This window comes from Telopea speciosissima, chromosome 2 (assembly GCF_018873765.1).
Source record: "Telopea speciosissima isolate NSW1024214 ecotype Mountain lineage chromosome 2, Tspe_v1, whole genome shotgun sequence".
Lineage (NCBI taxonomy): Eukaryota > Viridiplantae > Streptophyta > Magnoliopsida > Proteales > Proteaceae > Telopea > Telopea speciosissima.
The window spans coordinates 16,217,587-16,238,348 of NC_057917.1; the positions used below are offsets into that span (position 1 = coordinate 16,217,587).

The 20,762-nt window shown below is 39.6% G+C and overlaps 1 protein-coding gene across 1 annotated transcript; it reads right to left on the reverse strand.

Moving 5' to 3' along the window:
• Positions 1–863: 863 nt before the first annotated feature.
• On the reverse strand, positions 864–2,261 carry LOC122653043. Its single transcript, XM_043846970.1, has one exon. It carries the CDS (start codon positions 2,229–2,231, stop codon positions 1,080–1,082), a length of 1,152 nt encoding a protein of 383 aa, XP_043702905.1. The 5' UTR covers positions 2,232–2,261; the 3' UTR covers positions 864–1,079.
• Positions 2,262–20,762: the final 18,501 nt, after the last annotated feature.

A 20,762-nucleotide genomic window follows, 5' to 3' on the forward strand; every position in this document is an offset into this window, starting at 1 on the left:
TTTGAAATGGGCCTTCCTTAGCTTTTTAAACCCACAATTCCTCAAGCATGGCTGATGGATCCACCCATCCACGCTTCTAGAGCCAGCTGCACTAGTTCTAATCAATCAGGTAAAGTCCCCTTGGCTAATGGCGTGTTGGCCCAGATTTTCTTCCTCATAAAAATAATTCCTTTTATGGTTTAGACAATATGAATGGGAAAAGACACCATGCATTGAAAAAATTGTAAATCCCTTACCAAAAAAAAAAAAAAAAATCTGTACCCCTAATTCAATTAATCCACCTTGCATTATTACATGCATGTTCTATGGTTTGCAACTGCTCAACATTAATGGGTTTTTTTTTCTTTTGGAGAAGGTTCTGCGTGAGTGCAAAGGCAGTTTTTGGACAAATAAAGGAACCCATTTCGAAATTTGACAAAAAGGGCAGGAGCATTAATGGTATATCAACCCCTCACATGAACATCCGTAAAGGGGTGTGCAATTACATTATTGAGCTGGCATTGTACAAAACTTTTCCCTTTAGCCTTCATCGTTTTGTCCACTCATTTCGACAAGCATAGAATTGGAAGAGTGGAGAGGGCACACTTGTCACTAAAATTTAGAACCCACCTAACCTAAGTTAATAACACATACTTTACATAAAACCTATAATTCAAAACCATGATATAGTCTTGCTGGATTTCCATCTTCTCATCTATTACGAATGTACATATAAAACAAAGGCAACAATCTCCCCTTCCAAGCAAGATAATTTTTTCTTATCTCCTCCTCCACGCCAAAGGAGAACAATGAGATCACATCCAACGTGAGATTATTACTTTTAACTTCCACAAAGAATGCAACAAGGTTGACATACAAATCTTAATTAAAATATACAAATTTATTACCAAAAACACCCATGAGAGCAAGAGAACACTTGAACACTCGACCACTACACATCATGAAACATCTATACTACCTTACCTGTTACACTCTTCCTCCATTTACACTTCAAAGTTTCTTAAAAAAAAAAAAAAAAAGGAGAGAGAAAATTATAACTTAGAAACTGAAAAGAAGAGCAAAACCACAAACAGTCATAATCACACGCTAACACTGCTGTAAATTATCACAAAGCAGGGAAGCACAGCTCTTGGATTGAAAACGAAAAGCTCATCTGCATCCAACCTGGAGTGGGCTCCACCACTCCCCCCAACGACCGAGTCATACTGAGCATCTTCCTTATCAACCATCTCCTGGTCACCCTCGCATCCGATCCGACCCGCTATAACTCGGCAAACCAACATGGCACGCCTCACGTTCATAAAAGCAAAATCTTCCTCGATTTCATCAGGAAGTGCCACGTGTGCTCTCCAACTACTCGAAAGCGTCGATATGCCATCCATCTTCGCCGAGAAGCCCGACCTTATGATCCCACATACGCTGCAGTAGGGCTGATTACAAATGCTAGAATTCCCTTTCTGTCCCAATCCACAAGCAGAAGTCGAACAGTGAAACCTCAACAGCTCATTACCGTCAGCGATGCAACGCTCATCCCTTCTATTCACTCCATTTAGTGCCGCTCTGAACTTCACGTTTTCTCTGTACTCTTCGAACCTCGATAGTATCTTGGGACTGTTATGGATTTTGAGCACTTGGTGAATGATGGGGTTTTTCTTCCCTTTATCGTTCCATCCAGCATTGAAAATGATCTGAACGATATTCTTGCCTGAATCACCATCGAAGAGCTCTGAAAGAGCGTGTTTGATCGATTGATGTTGTTCTAGAAGCTGCATCTCCTGAAAGATCTCGCTGCAGATTGGGCATGGAAAGATATCGTTTCGGAGAGGAAATGAGGGATGATCGAGTGAGATTTTGGGTTCTTGTAGGGGTCCGATTTGCCTCTTCCGTGGCTGAGCAGATACAGATAATGTCGATTCGGGCATTAATTGCTGCGAAGATCTGGCGGATGATAAAGTTGGAGTTGAGGGTTGTGTGATTTGTGTGATTTGTGCTTCGTTATCTCTGTTGGAATTCTTGAAGTGAAAGATTCGCTTCAGGAAGGAGAAAGAGGAGGAGAATGCTTTCTGGGATGATTTGAGACGAGATGGAGTTGAAGAAGGAGACAGAGGAGATACCTTTCGCTTCTTCGTTGAAACGCGATCGGTGCTTGTGAATATGAAACAACCGAGGTAGACGAGGAGGAGAAGAAGGAGAGATATGAAACCATTAAAAAAGGAACGCGCTCCCGCCATTGCTATGGGATGAGTTTATGGTCTGGAAAGGCCATTGCACAGTAGATGAGGAGAGGAGAGAACTGCAAGAAAGCTGTGAAGCGAGACTGAAGGAGGGATTAGCGAAGGAACATGAATGAATGATGAAAGAAGAAAAGGAGAAGACTGTAAAGAAGACGTTTGTGGGGACATGGAAGAATAAAGTTAAGAGAGTCGGTGACGAGAAGCAAACAGTGAAGTTCACCGCGTTTCTCGTTTGCGGAGATTCTCAGGAATGCATCGCGAAATCGAATAAGTAGACTGTAACTGTTCTCTTACCTGACTAATTTACCAAAGGGCCTGTCTGGTCTGTTGGTAAATGTTGCTGTTTTGCACAAGTGATGAAAAAATCTATGAATATGTGGCATGACATTTTAGTTTTTGGGAGAATGTTTTCAGTGCCACAGCGCAGGCTGGGCTTAGACACATGGGCCTTTCACTTAGGGGGCTGGGTGGTTATTGTGCCCACTTCCATGTGCCTGGGCGTAGCCTGCGCTACGGCACAAAGAATAGTGCCCTTTTAGCTTTGTAGTTAAAAGACACTTGTTCCTTGTTCCTTGTTCCTTGAGGTGGACGAAATACCAAACCTTTGAATTTTGTTAGGATCTTTGCCTTGGTTAGCCTTCTTGGTTCTTGAGTTGTATCTCATTTTCCTTCTTTTTAATAGAAATGTAATTCAAGAATCTGGAATCGAATATGGAATTGGCCTCCTTCGATGTCGATCCGAATCATGTAGGATTAGGTGGTCGGAATTGGCTAGAATCCTAAACATTGGAATTAGGAAGAATGAAAAAAGTTCCCAAAATCTATGAATTTTTGTTTTTTTTTTTTTGTGAATGATATTTATATTAAAAAGAAGGAGAAAGAGAAACAATTCAAGAACAAAGAAGGCTAACCAAGGCAAAGATCTTAACAAAATTATACATTTGGCAAAACAACCACACAGAGATGTTGATGATACAACAAAATTAGGGAGGGTAAAAAAAGTAAGGTCCCATGAAAAGGCAAGATGCTTATTCCTCCTAGAATTAGGGTAACCATCTTTTATTATTCCTTTTTTTGGTAGAAGAAATTCTATTGTGATGAACGTGTAAAAGCCAAGACATCCAAGATACAAGCATCACGAAGCCAAGGTGTGGAGATAGGCCAATCTATCCTACACGAAATGGATAGAGCCTTCCTAGCTAGAGAGTCAGCCACGCTGTTAATCTCTCTAGGAATAAAAGAGAAGGTGATTGAGTGGAAATAGGATGATAAGTGGGCTATATCATTTACAATGGGGGATATATCAGTGGGGGGGACTCTTGTTGCGTCTTGAATATAAGAAATCATATCTTTGTTGTCCGACTCCACCTCAAGTTTGTTGATACAGTACTCCCCAATAGCCTGAATCATACCCAGTCTGATAGCAAGACCTTCTCCCACCAGAATAGAAGAGAAATTATAAGGTTTATAAGGAGCAGATGAAGCATAAATGAGAGAGCCTGAGTGATCTCTGATAGCAAAGCCCAGACCTCCTTTTTCCTTCCCTGATGTTAGAGCAGCATCACAGTTTAGCATGTAAACCAGAGATGGAGGAGGTTTCCAGTGAAGATGAGCTACAAAAGCAGTAGTTCTCGATACCCTGATTAGATGTTAGAATTCTTAAGGTTAGGAATTCAGAGCAGACTAGGTTGGCCTTTAAGAGAACTTCTAAAGGGGAGTAACGCTTACCCAAGAAAACAAGTTCATTTCGAGCTTTCCAGATGAACCAAGCTATAAAGCTGCACAGAGACATCATCTTTTTTATTCTTCCTTTCCCAATGATAAAAGAGAGAACCAACTCATAATCCATGCCGGAATGGTGAGGTTTTGAAGCTGGGTGGGGCTTGGAGCGAGGTGGGAACCAAACCACACTGCTCAGGAGAATGGACATGATAAGATTATATGCTCAATAGATTCAGAAGGAGCGCCACATCAAGGACAGCTAGGAACTACTGGAATTCTCCTATTCAGAAGAGCCTTACCTGTTGCAAGAGCACCCATTGCTGCTTTCCAAAGAAAGCATTTAATCTTGGGAAGAGTCATGCAATTCCAGATTTTATTCCACATTGGCTGAGGAGGTGGAGGAGGCCTGATCACTCGAGAGGATGAAGGCCGAGAAAGGAGAGCTTCATCTTCAAGGTTGCAAATCAAATGGTAGGCTGATTTAACATTGAATTTTCCATTCTTCACTGCACCCCATGTTTGGTAGTCCTCCCTAGGAAACAAATCCAAATTTATTTATAGATTGCTTCCTTGACTTCAGGTTGAAAGATTGAGTCGATAACAGTCCGCTTCCAGATTCTTTTTTCAGAGTCTATAAGATCTGAGACCTAGATCAAAGAACAGGTATCTAGCTTAGGGTGCATGATCTTAAAGCCTGGAATTGATGGCAACCATCTATCCTCCCAAATCTTAATGGCCTCCCCAGTTTCAACTATCCACAGAAGACCTTCTTGCAAAAATTTTCTCCCCTCAAAAATGCTTCGTAAGCCCAAGAGGGTTGAGAGCCTAGGCGAGCATTAAGGAAATTACAAGTAGGAAAATATATTGATTTCATGAATAAGGCCCAATTAGAGGTTGGATCTGACCATATTCTCCAAGCCACCTTAGTCAAGAGTACTAGGTTATGAAGTTTCGAATATCTAAAACCAATTCCTCCATTACTCTTAGACCGACAAAGTTTATCCCAAGCAACCCACAGGATTTTGTGACCAGATTCTGAGTTCCCCCAATAGAAATTTGCTACAGCAGAACTGATATGGGAGTGATGAGCTGCTGGTAACTTGAAGTGAGAGGGTGCAAAGGTTGCCATAGAAAGAGCCTTGGCCTTAAGCAGGGTTTCCTTACCGGCTGGAGATAACAGCTTGTGCTTCCAGCTCTCCAATCTCTTGATTGTCTTGTCACTGATGTCATGGAGAATCTGAACTTTAGAAATACCCAAATCAACTAGGAGGCCTAAATATTTGAGCGGACCATCTCCATGAGGGATCTTGAGGATGCGGGAGAACCATCTTCTAAACTTGAGAGGAGTATTGGGACTAAAGGTCAGCATGGATTTTTTGACATTCACTCGTTGACCGTTGGCCTTACAATACGTATCCAAGCATTCCTTTAGAGAAGAGATTTCACGGAGGTTAACCATGGAGAAAAGGAGATAATCATTTGTAAAGAGAACATGGGTGAGTGGAGCAGCTCTGTTTCTTACCTTTATACCTCTAATCTTGCCTTCCTATTCCGCTCTTGCTAGGTAGCAACTGAGGGCATGTGAGCAGATGATAAATATAGCAGGGGAGATTGGATCTCCCTGCCTGATCCCTCGGCTAGGAGTGATATCAAAGGTTTCAACACCATTATGGAGAAGTTTGTAACTCACCGATGATATGCAGATCATAACCATTTGAACCCACGCTTCGCAAAAATCGAGTTTATAGAGGATTCTTTCAATAAATTCCCACTCTACCCGATCATATGCTTTTTGCATATCCAATTTCATTGCCACCATCATTCTTTTACCCTTCTTCCTCTTCTTTATATAATGGAAAGCTTCATGGGCTGTATAAATGTTGTCGGAAATCACTCTGCCTGGGATAAACGCCGACTGAAAAGGGGGGATGATATCTTGAAGGATACTCTTCAGACGTTCAACAAGAATTTTCGTGATGACCTTGGTTGCAACATTACACAAACTGATTGGACGGAGCTGCTCTGCTATTTCTGGACTATCCACCTTCGGTATAAGGCATAGATAGGTTGTATTGACTGAGGAGGGGAGAACTCTTATGTGGAAAAATTCTGTTACAAAGGCAACAAGGTCTTCATGAGTTAAGTCCCAATATTTTTGGTAGAACAAGGGAGGAAAACCATTGGGGCCTGGGGACTTTAGTGGTTGCATAGCAAATAGAGGTTCTCTAATTTCTTTCAAACCTGGCACGCGACAAAGGAAGACATTTATCTCATCATGAATAACTGGAGCAATACATTCCATAGTTTTGTGCAGGGCATTTTGATCTATCCTTTCTGAAGTAAAGGCTGATTGAAAATGAGAAGAGAGCTCCTAATTTAACTCCACCTCATTTGATGTCCAATCACCATTTCTACTCTTAAGCTTTAAAACTCTGTTTTGTTGTCTCCTTTGACAGGTACAAGAGTGAAAAACTTGGTATTTTGGTCCCCACTTTGTGACCACATTACTCGAGATTTCTGAGCCCAAAGTTCTTCTTCTCTAGCCAATTGTTCCTCAAGAAGTTTGGTGAGGTTGAATTCTTTGGCATGGTTCTCCGCAGTTGGAGGCAAATTCTAAAGATGAGTAATTTCTGCTTTTAAAATTTTAATTTGTGACTGAACTCTGTCAAAGCAATTTGAATTCCATTCTAGGAGAGCTGATTTACAGTTTGACAGTTTAGCTTCAAGGAATTCAAATTTAGCTCCAGATGAGGGGATTAACCAAGCTGCAGATGTAGTATCTTTACAACCACTATGGCGAAGCCACATGGAATGGAAGCGAAAAGGTCTTTTTCCTCTAATTTTCCCTCCTTCAGTGTCAACAAGGGACAATGGTCCGACCCAATGGGTGGTCTAGTAAAGACTGCTGCATCCTGGAACCCAGTTCTCCATGATAGATTCGTAAAGGCTCTATCAAGTCTGATTTTAATGTTTGAGTTTCCCACTCTTTTGTTGCTCCAAGTAAAGGGGGATCCATGGCAGCCTAAGTCTGAGAGGTGACATTCATCCACCATATGTCTGAAGGCCCTTACATCGCGAGCACCAGCACAGCTGCCTCCTTGTTTCTCATGCCTGGAAAGGAAAGAGTTGAAATTGCCGAGGCAAATCCACTCCTCTTTCCTATTTTTCCCAAGAGCCATAATTTGATTCCAAATCTGCTGTCAATGGCTACGAATAGGAGCACCATAAACACAAGTTAGATAAAAATGGTGAGAGGAATTAAGAGATACCTTTGTATCAATGATGTGGGAGTCTACTTCCAAAATTTGTATAGATAAATGCTGCTGCCATAGAATACAGAGGCCTCCTGCTCTGCCTATAGGATTCACTGAGAAATGGGAATGCATACGAAGTTGACTTTTTAATCTCTTCAATTTGCTTGGAAGGCTTTTGTTTTCCATTAGAAAGATTATATTAGGCCTATCTGAGCCGGAGAGGTGCAGTAATGAATTCTTCTTCAAGGGCCTCCCCATCCCTTGGCAATTCCAGCTTAGGATTTTCATTTCTGCCGATGGAGCTGCTCCCTAGCTTCCACGGGGTTCTCCGATAAAAAAGGATAAGGTGTTGTTGGTGAAGAAGAGGGGAAATGGAGTTTGTCATGGCAGCAGATGATCTACGAGCTCTTTTTGGTTTTTCACGGATTGAGAGAGTCAACAGGTGTTCTGGGTGATTTTGCTTGGCTTCTGGTTCTATAGGATTGAGATGGTTTGGTGAGGGGGGTTCCTGTGAAGTGGGGTGACTATTTTAGGTAATGGGAATATGTTTGGGAAGGGGGTACGCCTCATACGTATATGTTAATGTGTGTTGGTTTGCCTCTGTGCATGGGGTCATACCAGAATGGGTTGGGATTGCAACTTGGATCAGTTCAGAGAGGGTTGGAGTAGTTAGTTGGGTCATTTCAGAAAGGTTTGGGGTTATTGGTTGGGTCGGTGGAGGATTGGTCATGTTTGGTAGTAAGGGGTTTGAACCAACAGTATTAAGGCCTTGGGTTTGGGGGGAGGTAGGAAGATTGAGTAAAGGGTGGGACCCTAACAGGAAAAAGGTCTCTTGGATTGGGGTTGGGATAGCTGAGCCGTTGAAGGGGGAAATGGAAAGTTGAGACAAAATGGACATGAGGTAATGGGAGAGTTCATTATGATATGGTGTGAAATTTAGGGGGGTGGATGTGTCCGTGAGGGTGATGTGATGATTTGGCAGAGGGGTTTGGTTAAAAGGGCTGCGAAGGTTGTTATGCGAATGAAAAGAAGGGATGGAAAGCTGGCGGGTATCATGTAGGGGGGTGATGAGGGAGGATATGGGTGACCTAGATAGCTGTCCCTCTTTTGACGTGCCAGAGACTGTCCTCTGTCCAGTACCACATGTCAGGGAAGTGGGGTGGTGGTTTCTTCCGCGTGGGATGAGATGCTCTTGGAGGCCAGAAACCATGGAGGCGGAGGTTGAATGGGATGCCGTAGGGAGGTTTTGATTAATGGAGGAGGGGGTGATGACGGCTAGGTTTTGGTTTAATGGGTGGTTTGTGGATGAAGGAGAGGGTTGGGTTGACTGATGTATCTGAAAGGTTTTAGAATCTTCAAATAAAAAGCACTTAGCTCCCTCAACGCTTCTAGGATCAGGGGGAATACCTCTCATGAAAGGACCGTAGGAGTGGTGGGATTGCTCCAACTGGTAGTTATCGGCTGCTGTAGTGGAGAATCTGATCAGGCATCTGCTTTCTTCATGTCCTATGAGGCCACAACAGTAGCAAAACATAGGGAGGCGCTCGTATTTGACCGTCGCCGTATTATCTGCACCTGACTTCCGTTTCACCGTAATAGAGCTTTTCAGAGCTTTTGTGATATCCAGCTTTACTCTGCACCGTAGGAACTCAAGCTTTTGTCCCCCAATAAAGGATTGGATGATCATCGCCTTAATAGGAGCTCCAATCTTCCTTGCTAGTTGGAAGCCGATTTCTATTGACATCAGTTCAAGTGGGAGGGAATGGAATTGAAGCCAGAAATCAGTGTATCTAAACTCCCAATTGCCGGCATTGTTCCACTTTTCTAGAACAATTAGGTTTCCTTGGACAGCCCACGGACCTTCTTCCATAACATTGTCCAAGTCCCTAGGGTGATTGAACCTGAAAAGAAACTTTTGGTCTCCCAATGGTGAAGTCCCAACTCCTATTTTTCAGGTTCCATCCAGTAACAAGAGCTTCAAAGATAGCTTGACGGCAATAAGCCTTACCAGGTAGAATATATCCTACCAAAGTGTTGTCCTAAGATAGTGCTAAGTCCTCTTTTGTTTCATCATCTAGGTACAGAGCATCCTCTGACTCCGGCGGTGGATCTGGGGAAGGAGGGTTTTCATTGAGGGAAATAGGAGGGAGCGGCAGCAAGCGGTTACTCTCCATTACTCTAAAACAAAGTAGGAAGATAGAATAGTTGGATCAAAAGGAGAAGAGAAGGGAGAAGTTAGCTGGGCTGCAAAGATGGAAGGGACGCTCACGCACAGGGCGGAATAAATCACTCACGTACTGGGTGGAAAAATTTTTTATTATTCCTTTACCACCATATATATGATAAATCATTGTACTAGAAGCCAACTTTCCAAGAGTGTTCTTACTAAAAAAAAAAACAAATTTCCAAGAGTGTCACAGGGTGTTTTACCATTTAAAATTTCCGAGATCTACCTTCATTCTCTATCAAAGGGAAAGAGAATTTTAGGATTGGGCCATAATTTTCTTAGAATGCCTCCCCAAACAGACTTGGAAAAAGACAGGAGAAGAACAAATGGTCAATACTTTCAATGGAGTTCCAATAGAGACAACAATTTGGATTTGGCAGATTCCTTTGAAAAAGAACTCTTGAGTGGGAAGACAGTGAGTCATAGTACTCCAAACAGCAAAGGAATATTTTGGGATTGATGAGCTAAACTAAACTATTCTAAACCAAGGAACATTGAGGGATTTAGATCAATGGTTTTAAGAATCGGGAATCAGATCGGTGAATCAGCCGAATCATATCAAAATCAGCTAACATCGATCCCAATTTCCACCATTCCTAATCGTTGCTTCCTGAAACGTTATCAGATAGGCCAATTCTTAGTCATTTTCTTTATAAACCATCTTGAATCAGGTTGATTCATGGGCCGATTCCCGATTCCTAAACCGATTCAATTTTTACCATGAAATAGCTTAGATTCCTGATTCTTGAATCGATTCAGGTTGATTCCGATCCGATTCAGATCGAAATCCTCTCTGACTGATTCTGAGTTTAAAAACCTTGTTTAGATCTTACAAAACTCCAAGCAGAAGATGAAGAGAATTTTTTTTGCAGAGTTAGCTACCCATTGAATCAAATCCCCACTACCTCTAGGTCTCAAACAAATGTTGGGAAGCTTACTCCAAACCTCAATGAGATAATGGAAAGTACTAGGACCGGTACTTTGAGAATCATCACTTAGAATGCCTATCAGAGCATGCATCATACCTAATTATGTCACCATATTTTGGAATTATCAAACCATCAGGGTACCAATTATCAAGCCAAAGATAAGTGTTAGAACCATCATCATTGGAGGTATGGATATGATATAAAAAACAAGATACCTATGTGTCAAGAGTTTCCTCCAAGCCCAAGAAGCATCCATAGTGCAAGGAGTATTCCAGATGGATTCAGTTTTGAGAAATTTAGGATAAACCCAATCAGCCCAAATGCTCTTCTTTTTAAAATCAATTTTCTAGATAAGCTTGGCAATTGATTTTCTTAACTCTACGAAAACCAAGAAACCCTCATTTTTTGGAAGATAAACCTTGGCCAACTCATGAGATGTAAAAAATTAGGATTATCATGGCCTTTCCAAAGGAAGGAGGACATAAGGGACTTAGTCTTTGAAGAAATAGAAGCCGGAAGACCAAAAACCCCAGGCCAGTAAATATATGAATTTTGCATAACAAATCTAATGAGTTCAAGACGACCAACGAAGGAAAGTAATTTACTCTTCTAAATTTGAAGTCTCTTTTGAAGCCTATGAAGAATAGGAGAGCAATGATAAGCAGAAGATTCAAAGATATCAAAGGTAAACCAAAATAGTTAGCAAGAAGATGATCCTAAGGGAATCCAAAAATACCAGATAACTGAGCTTTAAGATCCACAGAGACTCCCCCAAAGTAAGGTACTTACGATGATTAATGGAGAGGCTAGACATAAAAGAGAAAGAAAATAGAGCTTCTAAGATGGCTGAAACAGAAGGAATTGATGCTTTGGCAAAGATCATAAGATCATCAGAAAAAGAAAGATGGGTGATCTTCAAAGTCTTGCACATTGGAATAGGTTGAATGTTGTTCTCCTTAGTTTGGATCAAAATAATTTTGGATAGACCAGGAGAAAAGCAGAGGAGAGATATGACAACCTTGATGAATACCTAATTTGGAGTAAAAAAATTATGAGGGGAACCATTGAATATGATAGAAAAGCGAAGAGAAGAGATACAACAATGAATCCAATGGATGAAATTTGGAGGGCAATCCATTCTAGAGAGAATTTGGCAAATATAATCCCATCTGGTAGAGTCAAAGCATTATGGATTTCTAACTTCAAGAATGCCGACCACCAGCGACGTGCAGTATGTCATGAATCTTTTCCAGGAATGCTAGAATTGGCCCTGATTCAAATTTTGCCCATAATTTTACCATTTTAGCTGCAAATTTAGTGATTCAAGTTGGTGTTTCTCATAATAATGAGTAGAACACTTTGTGAGTGATGTATAGACCTAAAGTGAGACCCAAATTCCTAGAATTCACAATGAAGGTGCTTCAAGGTGATTGGGGAGCATGCTTTGGGGTTGTGCAGAGGTATTGAAGGTGCTTGTGCTACTGGTTTGGAGGAGTACTTCAAGTGATTAAGTCACTTCGGTAAACCCTAACCCCCTTTGTGTATTTGACTAGGTATAGTTGATTTGTGTTAGTATCTAGCAATGTTTTGTAATTGAGTGGGGGTTACATTTTATCATTGTAAGGGACCTTGGAGTTAGTGCTCACAAGGTATTTGATGAATTGTTTAGTAGAGAGCTAGACACACAGTTATGGCTGTGAGTGTTGGGAGTTGTAGCTCCCTATCTTTGTATGATCATGGATAGAAGGGGGAGGAGTCCTTGCTCTAGTCGCAATTGAAGCTCATAATATATTGAGCAAGTACAAAACCATAAGAGGTTATTGCTCTATGGGTGCAAGCAATTTGGCGAACTATATAAAAATTGTGTGTTGGGGTTATTGTTGGTCTGATAGAAGTGGATTTGGTTCGTTTTACAAGATGGATATGTATCTCCAGGTAGACTTGACCACTTTTAGTTGAAGGTGGGAGTACATGTGAACTGTAGCTGGCAAAATCGGACAACTTCAATAATGATGTTTTTGGCTTTAGTGTCAAAATTGCACAATAACAGTGTTGGAACAAGGATACAATTTAAAAAAACACTGATTCACCCCCTCTCGATCAATGTGTCGAATATAGTTCAACAAATTTAAGAGGCAATATATATATATAAGGTTACAAATTATTTGACACCTTAAAGGGTGTCAATAAGAAAATTAAATCCTGTTATTTAGTTTAAGAAAATTGGCTAAAAAATAATCGATATACCCTTGGGAAGGTGGATTAGGTTAAAGGATGGTTAAATAACTTTGAAGATAGTCCAGATTTCATGATTGAGTGTATTTCATGAGGAAAAATTTCTTATATTAAAAAATGGTTTGAAATGATTTGATTAGCTTATTATTTAATGTATGATTTCATTTTTAGTCATGAGATTTGTAAGCATAAATCCGTACAGGATCGCATATAGATAGATTAAGAACACAACAAAGTATGTGATAGAATTGTTCATGGGAGCGTACCTTTTTTAGGATCCATGGAGACGACGAAGAACACAGTGGAATAGATCTTTAGCCTCCCTTGAAGCAAGGATCTTCTCCTCTAAACTCCCCTTTAGCACTGGCTCAATGATAAAACCTTCAAGTCACCGTTTCTCCAGAGTGGTGTTGCAATATTGTGAATGATCAGGGTTTAGAGGAGGGACCTAGCTTCCATTTTATACAGATTCCCATTAGATCTTCTCATTACAGATCTAAAGGTGATCTGTGAGCCCACATTAGCCAGTCCATATTAGATCCCCAAGATATTGTATATCTACCTTATTAGACCAACTTTTTCTAAATGGTAACTGCCACAATTAATTGAGTCCACACAATAGGAAAGAATATAAAATTAAATATTCTAACAAGATTCACTTTCTAATGAATTTTTTTAAACTTATTTCTATTAAAATTGTTTTGAATTTTAGACCATTGGATAGTGTAGACTGTAGACACCTCATTTTGTGATCCCAAAAAACACTCATAGAGATGTTAAACAATATTTGAGGACCAAGTGAAGGATTAATTTTAAGGTTTGGGAGATTCTCTATAATCTCGAAGACGTTAGAGATACCCAGATAAAATGATCAAATTACTCTTATAGAATTAGCAAGATCAAAATTAAGTGGTTTTCATATAATACTTAAAATTGGTTTGGATAACTAGTTTATTTGCATCCTAAATTGAAAAAGATTCTATTTTAATCATGTAAAACTCGCTTTGAAAGTAATTCCAAAATACATGGTAAAGTTCAGAGTGAAAACAATGTATGTGCCAAGCAACACACATTTGCACGGTGGATGCAAAGATTCGTAACATTTTCGTAGAATCCAAAGCATATAAAGAAGCTAACTACTTCCTTGAATACTTTCCTCCAACCATATAATTTAGATTCAAAATCTCTTTACATCTCAGATTTCAGTTTCACTTTCTTTATATGCTCGGTGGGTACAAATGTAAGTTTATGGTGTTTTCTTTATTTTATTGCTGACTTTCAACTTATCAATTAATTTGCTCCTTTTTTTCTTATAAAAAAATTAGAATTGGATGAGAAATTGTAAAGCCGTAAATGATATACATCATCAAGGTGTAAAAAGCTAGAAGGTGTATGGGTTTTTGCTTATTTTCTTGCTAAGGGTTCGTTTGTTTTGGGATTTTCTTTTGTTTGGGGGGTCACCCTCCCTCTTTTCTTGTATCCGGTACTACGCTGAGAATGACATTTTCTTTCTCAGATTTCTTTTAATAAAGTTGTTCGTTCCTGGTCAAAAAAACAGGTGTAAAAAACATGTAATCCATATGATCCTCTAATAGAGAGGCCCATAATGGTTACTAGAACTTTGTTTTTTTAGATTTGTCTCGTGTTTGATGGTGCTCACCCTCTCTTTTTCTTGTAAATTTCTATTACCTGAGACAGTTTTCCCATTTCAGCTTTCCTTTAAAGGATTCGCTTCCGTTGTGTGTGCTTACATGTCTTAAATTTTATTTTTTATTTTATTTTATATTTTTTGTGAATTAGAATGTCACATGGTTGTACAGCGTATGTTGCTCCTACACCCTGACTCAGAGGCATGCGAAATGACCATCGCAGTCCCTTATAATCTCAAAAATGACCAAAGGTATTGCGGTGGTCATTTCATGCGCCTTTGTGTCAAGGTATAGGGATAATGGCCTGTTTGACACAATCAAATGGCGTTCTTTTTTTTTTTCCCTTTTTTCTTTTTTTTTTTTTTTATCAAAGAAAATGATTCTCATTAAATTTAAAATAAAAAATAAAAAAAAAGATTTCCTATACTGCCAGTGTAAAAAAAAAAAACCAATGATTTTCTTAAAAAAGATATCATCGTATGGGACCTCCCAAATAACCAAGAAATTGAGGCGGGAAGGGAAAGATGCATTCTAACGGAGGGAAGGAGGGAAGGCGGGAAGGGAAAGAAGTCACATGAGCTGCGAAGTACACTATACCGCATTGAAGAACTCTTATTACGGAGGGGAAAAGAAAAAGAAAAGATTAGGATCATTTTCGTTGACCTTTGACGAAATACCCTTCACATGGGACCCACTTTTCTCAAGAATCTTCATCATCCCTTCTTTTCGATAACTGACTGACTAACTGAGTGTTCTTTTCATCCATCACTTCAGCTTTTAGTCGCGATATTCGTGATTTTTGCAATTTCAAGTGTTTGAGATGATCATCTCGCGACAAGAAGTAGGAAACCACCATCTTCGGTTCTTATGGGGCATGCATGGGTGGGGTCCGTCTCTTCTTTTGTTTTTTGGTAAAGGTGGGGTCCGTCTCTTCAATATAATCAATCTTCTAATGGCCCCCCATGAAAATTCTGGTGTTCCCTCCTTTGTTGCCTTCCTTCTTTTTAACTTTGTCGCTAATGTACTAAAATACAATACATTATTCATTGCATGTTATATATTTGGCCCATTTATTAGTATTGCCGGTACGTTTTTTGCCTTTGGTAAGAGCATTTTATAATTAGACAACATGAAAATTAACTCATGGCTGAGGATTACATAATTCCTAGTAATCATGGATCGAAAAAATGGGCCATGTTATCATACAAGTCATCAATAGGGGCCTCCTTGTCAGGGAGTCAGTCAGACTGTTAATCTCCATTGAAATAAAAAGAAAAATACAAGTTTCAAAGCAAGAGGAAAGATAAAACAATCTTTCAAAATAGGTCTCAAGTTGAGCAGTGAAATTACCATGTAGATAATTGATGACGTTTCTATTATCCGACTCCAATTGCACATGATCGAAACCCTCTGAAATAGCCTCCAACATTGATACACTTATCGTCATAGCCTCCTCAATCGCAGGAATAGATACAACATGAAGTGGTTTCCCATGACAATCGCAACATATAATATCGAGTCCACCAGATGTTGTATTTTAGGGTAAATTGGCATCACGATTGATCTTCACCACACCTAGAGGAGGGGTGATCCAAGATAGCTCAATGGTTGAAGGACTAGATATGGTACCCGCTTGGACAGTTGTAGCAGGTTGAGCATTGTAAAACTCATTGAAGGCCGAAAGGGACACTTGAATAGCCTCTTCAGGTGTCCAATTTTGATGCCCAAAAACCACATCATTCCTTGTTTTCTATAGGTTCAGCCAAATAAAAGTGCAGTGAGAAATCAACAATCTCCTTGCCATCTTATTATGTCGTGAAAAAGAGTCCCAATGTTGAATCCACTGATACAAATAGGTTTCTTCTCCAGGTGGTATAACAAGGCTAGGGGTGTTAAAAAAGCCCGCTCGGCCCGAACCTGCCCTGAGCCCGGCCCTGACCTGACCCTGATTTTTCAGCCCGAAGGGCGGGTTAGGGTTTAGAAATAGCTTGACCCTGGCAGGGTCGGGTCAGGATTGGGTTTAGGCCTCGGGTGGAGCCCTCGCCTACCGTATTGTTTATCGCCAAGTTGTAAACATTAACCGATCTAGATATATAGGAAAACTAGGTTTAGTTTATTCTAGATTGCCCCACGCATTAAAAGTAGGATTATATATATGAATTCATAAATATATATATATATATATATATATATATATATATACTTTTATATATACAATATTTAATTATATTATATATAATAAAAAAACACTCAAAAGCGTCATAACCCTAAAAGCGATTCAACTTTTAACTCAACCCCATCTCTTTCCCTTCGAAAGTCGAAACCCCATCTCTTTCCCTGCGGACTGCGATGTCACTCCTAAAGACTCTGGATTAGCGTCATCTATCATTCTCATTTGGACTTTGGAGAAGGCTGACGAAGAGAATTGCAAGGCGAGTTTGGACCAACTAGGTATATGCGTTTGTTCTTCTTCTTCCATATCACTCTCTTGGTTTTGTCTCTCGCTCTCTTCTCTTTGCTATTTCTCTTTTCTTTTTTTTCCTTCACTAGGTCGAACCCTAGAAGGGGTTAATCAAAGTTTCAAAGGAAAAAAAAGGGGTGGTGGGCATTTTCACTGGGAATCGACTGTGGTTTTTTTTTTTTTTTTTTTAAGTCAAATGGGTGGGGTGATTTTCAGTGAAAATTGAAGAGGTTATTTGGTTTGGGGTAAGGAATTGGGTGGGAATGACTTTCTTAGTGAACATGAATGGAGTGTTGATTTCAGTCTGGTTTGCAGACTTGCAGTACATGGTATGGAGTATGCATTTGGAGCCCAAGAGTACCCAACAAGTGGAGTGTTTGAGGTGGCCGCCACTAATCCCAATCGTCTCCTTCTTCATCTTCTCCATATTCTTCATTCTGGTTTCGTATTCTGTTCCTTTCATTGTGTTACACGGTGAGCATCTTTACGAGTTTTTGTTGTGTGGATTTGTCTTTTTTTTTTTTTTTGATGAAACTGTTGTGTGAATTTGATAGCTATCGGTTTAATTATAAGTTTAATTAGCGTTTTTTTTTTTTTTTGCTATCTTTTGATTCATTTGCTAGAATATTTCATTTGACTGAAGAATTTTTATGCTTTAGTCGAACATTAAAGTCAAGGTCAGGTCAGGGACAGGGTCAATCAGTGTCAATCAGGGCCAACCCGACCCTGACAGGGTCGGGTCAGGGTTGAGGGTTTCTTGGCCCTGCCAGGGTTGGGTCAGGGTTAGGGTTTAGGTTAAGGCCTCTAGGGTCAGGGTCAGGGTTTAGGCAGGCCCGGCCCAACCCGACCCATTGACACCCCTAAACAAGGCCCAATGCACTATCAAACCAAATCTTCCTTCCAAAAGAACAACCCAACAAGATATGGGTGATAGTCTCAGTGCATCCACAACATAAACAACAACCATCTACTAGTATATTTCGGCTTCGAAGTGCATATGATTTTGCAACACCTGAGTACTCCCTTGTGCTTAAGTCTTATAATTACTCAAATTATCTTCTTCAATATTTTTTTATTTTTTTGGAAAAATCTTATTCTATTCAAAGTTGATGACATGGATTTAGGATTCAGTATCCAAAAATATTGGTAAAAGGTCATTGCAAACTAGTAAAAAAATAAAATTATGGGGAAAAATCATCTCATCCGGCCCGATGCGGCTAATCCGTATTGGTGTTGATATCAGTATTGACAATGACCGATACTATGAACTAAATCCCTAGTTGGTGACAGAAAGTCATAAACTTATTTTTTTGCCTTTTTGGTATAACAAACTTTTATAATGGGGTAAATCCTATCATTTCACATGAAAATTACATTAAATAACTTCAACTTTTGAAAAATTCATTACCCCTAGATTAAATAACTTTTAAGAATAAGACAAAGGGCAATTAAAAGAAGGTTCCAACTTCTTTATTCACCACTTTGGTGAGAAGAAGTTGCACATTTTTTTTTATTCTTCTAGAAAAACAAATTTTCACCTCTCTGTCTCTAGAAGGAGAATCAAAAGGTAGTGATTGGAGATTGATGAAGGGAAACGATGTTGGTGAAATTCAAAGGGTGGTGATCGGAAGTTGATGAAGGGAAGAGGATGCAGGTGAGGGTTTAAGAGGGATAGTCTAAGAATTTTAACATACCAAGGGAGAAAGAGAGGTGAAAGTTTATTATTCTAAGGAAATATAAAAAAAAATAAACTCTGAGTAAATGAGTTTATGTAATTATTTCTCTTTCCTAATTAATTCGCACCATATTAGTATCCATCGCAGAGTGACTAAAATTACACATCATATACTCAGTCTTCGTTCTACTAATCTTAAAGGCTCTTGTTTCCAAGGTTAACCTCCAAAGCTCTAACTTGGAGTTAATCTCCTCTTTCGTTTTAGTGGATGAGACAAAAGAAGGGTTTAACTCTAAGTTAGAACTTTGGAGGTCAACCTTGGAAACAAGAGGATTTAAGATTAGTAGAATGAAGATGGAGAACATGATGTGTAATTTTAGTCACATTATGATGGATACATATATGGTGCGAATTGAGGAAAGAGAGATGCCGCAAAGTGACTATTTTAGGTATATGGGGTCAATCATAAGTAAAGAATGTGACATAGAGGATGATGATTCACAGAGAATTAAAATGGGATGGCTGGACGAAGTCGAAAGGTGCGCACAGAGTTCTGTGTGATCAACGTATTTCTTTAAAGCTTAAAAAAAAATTTATATGATTGTTGTATGACCGTGTATGATCTATGAGGCAGAATGCTAGGTAGTTAAGAAGTGTCATATTGATAAGCTAGGTGTAGTAGAAATGAGGGTGTTAAGATGGATGTGTGAAAAAACAAGGAAGGATAAAGTACAAAATGAACGTATTAGAGCGGACTTGGAAGTCGCCCAAATAATGGACAAGCTTCGAGAGAGTCGTTTAAGGTGGTATGGTCACATTCAACGGAGGCCTAGGAGCACCCCAGTAAGGAAGAGGGATATGATTCTAATTAAAGGAGCTAAAAGAGCTAAGCGCAGGCCTAAAATGACCATATGAGGAAGGGCATGCATAGTCTAGGTCTTGTACCAAGTATGATCTCAGATAGAGCCTATTGGAGGGTATGAATCCATGTAATAGACCCCATTTAGCTGAGAATCTCCTGACGTGTTGGGTTGTCCCTCTTTTTTCTTACTATCTTTCATCTTTCACATTGCATCTTTCATTTTTCTTTTCTCATTGTCCATTTTTCATTTATCTTCCCTTTCCCCATACCTCGTTTCCCATCTTTTCTTTTCCTTTTTTGGATCTATGTAGCCGACCCCATTAAGTTGGATAAGGTTGAGTTTGTTGTTGTTGTAATAATATCGTCCCTCTATATTTCAATTGATATCACACCTAATCAGTATTGAATAGGTATAAGTTATGGGCCCATAAACCCCATTTATTCCAATCTAATGAGAGTTAGATATGTGAGGATAAGGCCAATCTCACTGGAAATGTGATTTTTCCATTCTGTGAGGGTGCCCGAGAGCATCATCAATGATCTCATAGTCCAGATTTCTATACCAATATATCAATGTGGCACAGTGTGGAAGGGTTGTGTAAGTGCCTCTAATCATGAGACACCAAAAAGGATCTAAGCGCATTTTCAGTGGCAACAAAGTTAAACTAAAATAAGACTAAAAGAACGCAACCATTGATTCACTTGACCAACGACGATACCACTTAAGGCAAGGCAATTTCAATCATTCCCCTATACTTTCCTATATTGACTCAAACTCTTCTTCCCCAAACTTTTTTTTTCTAGTGCTCACAAAAAATGAATTTCTACTTCTCTTTCTCCCCTGTTGATTTGTAATACCTAGATTACGAATCTCTTTCTAGCAGCCTCATTCATGCACCCCCAACCTCACCCTTTCCATCGTTATCTCCCTCGTCCATGCCCTAGGCATCTTCCTTTGACACAATGCTAATGGAGTCCTCTTTCGTTCTAAATCCATGCTCTCTTTTTCTCAACTATATGTCATTGCACCCATACACCTTCTAGCAACCTCACTCTTGCACCCCAACCTCACCCTCTCTCTCGTCATCTCCCTCGTCCTCGCCTTAGGTATTTTCCTTTGACACAATGCTATTGGAGTCATCTTCGCTCCAAATCTATGTTCTCTTTTTTATCAACAATATGTCGTTGCCTATTACTCTCCCGAAGAATCAAAAGTGAGAGTAAAAGGAGAATGAGGAAGAGTGGCATCCTCATTGAAGTTTCATGTCTCCCTGCTTTACAGGACACAAATTAGAATCCCTTGGTCGAAAATCTAGAATAATTAATGTCATTCTTTACACTTGATAATTTTTTGCTTCTTATTCATCATTGGATAACTCATCATTATCGTCATTGTCATCCTCTGCCATTGCAGCATACACTATTCTTAAGTCTCGCCACCTGGACGACAAGAACAATTGCGATGAAGCTCACCATCAAGATTATTGATCCCATAGCCATAGCCTTTGTGACAA

What these genes read in the sequence shown, in the direction of transcription:
- LOC122653043 (XM_043846970.1), bottom strand. Translation starts at nt 2,231, where the DNA reads ATGGCGGGAGCGCGTTCCTTTTTTAATGGTTTCATATCTCTCCTTCTT.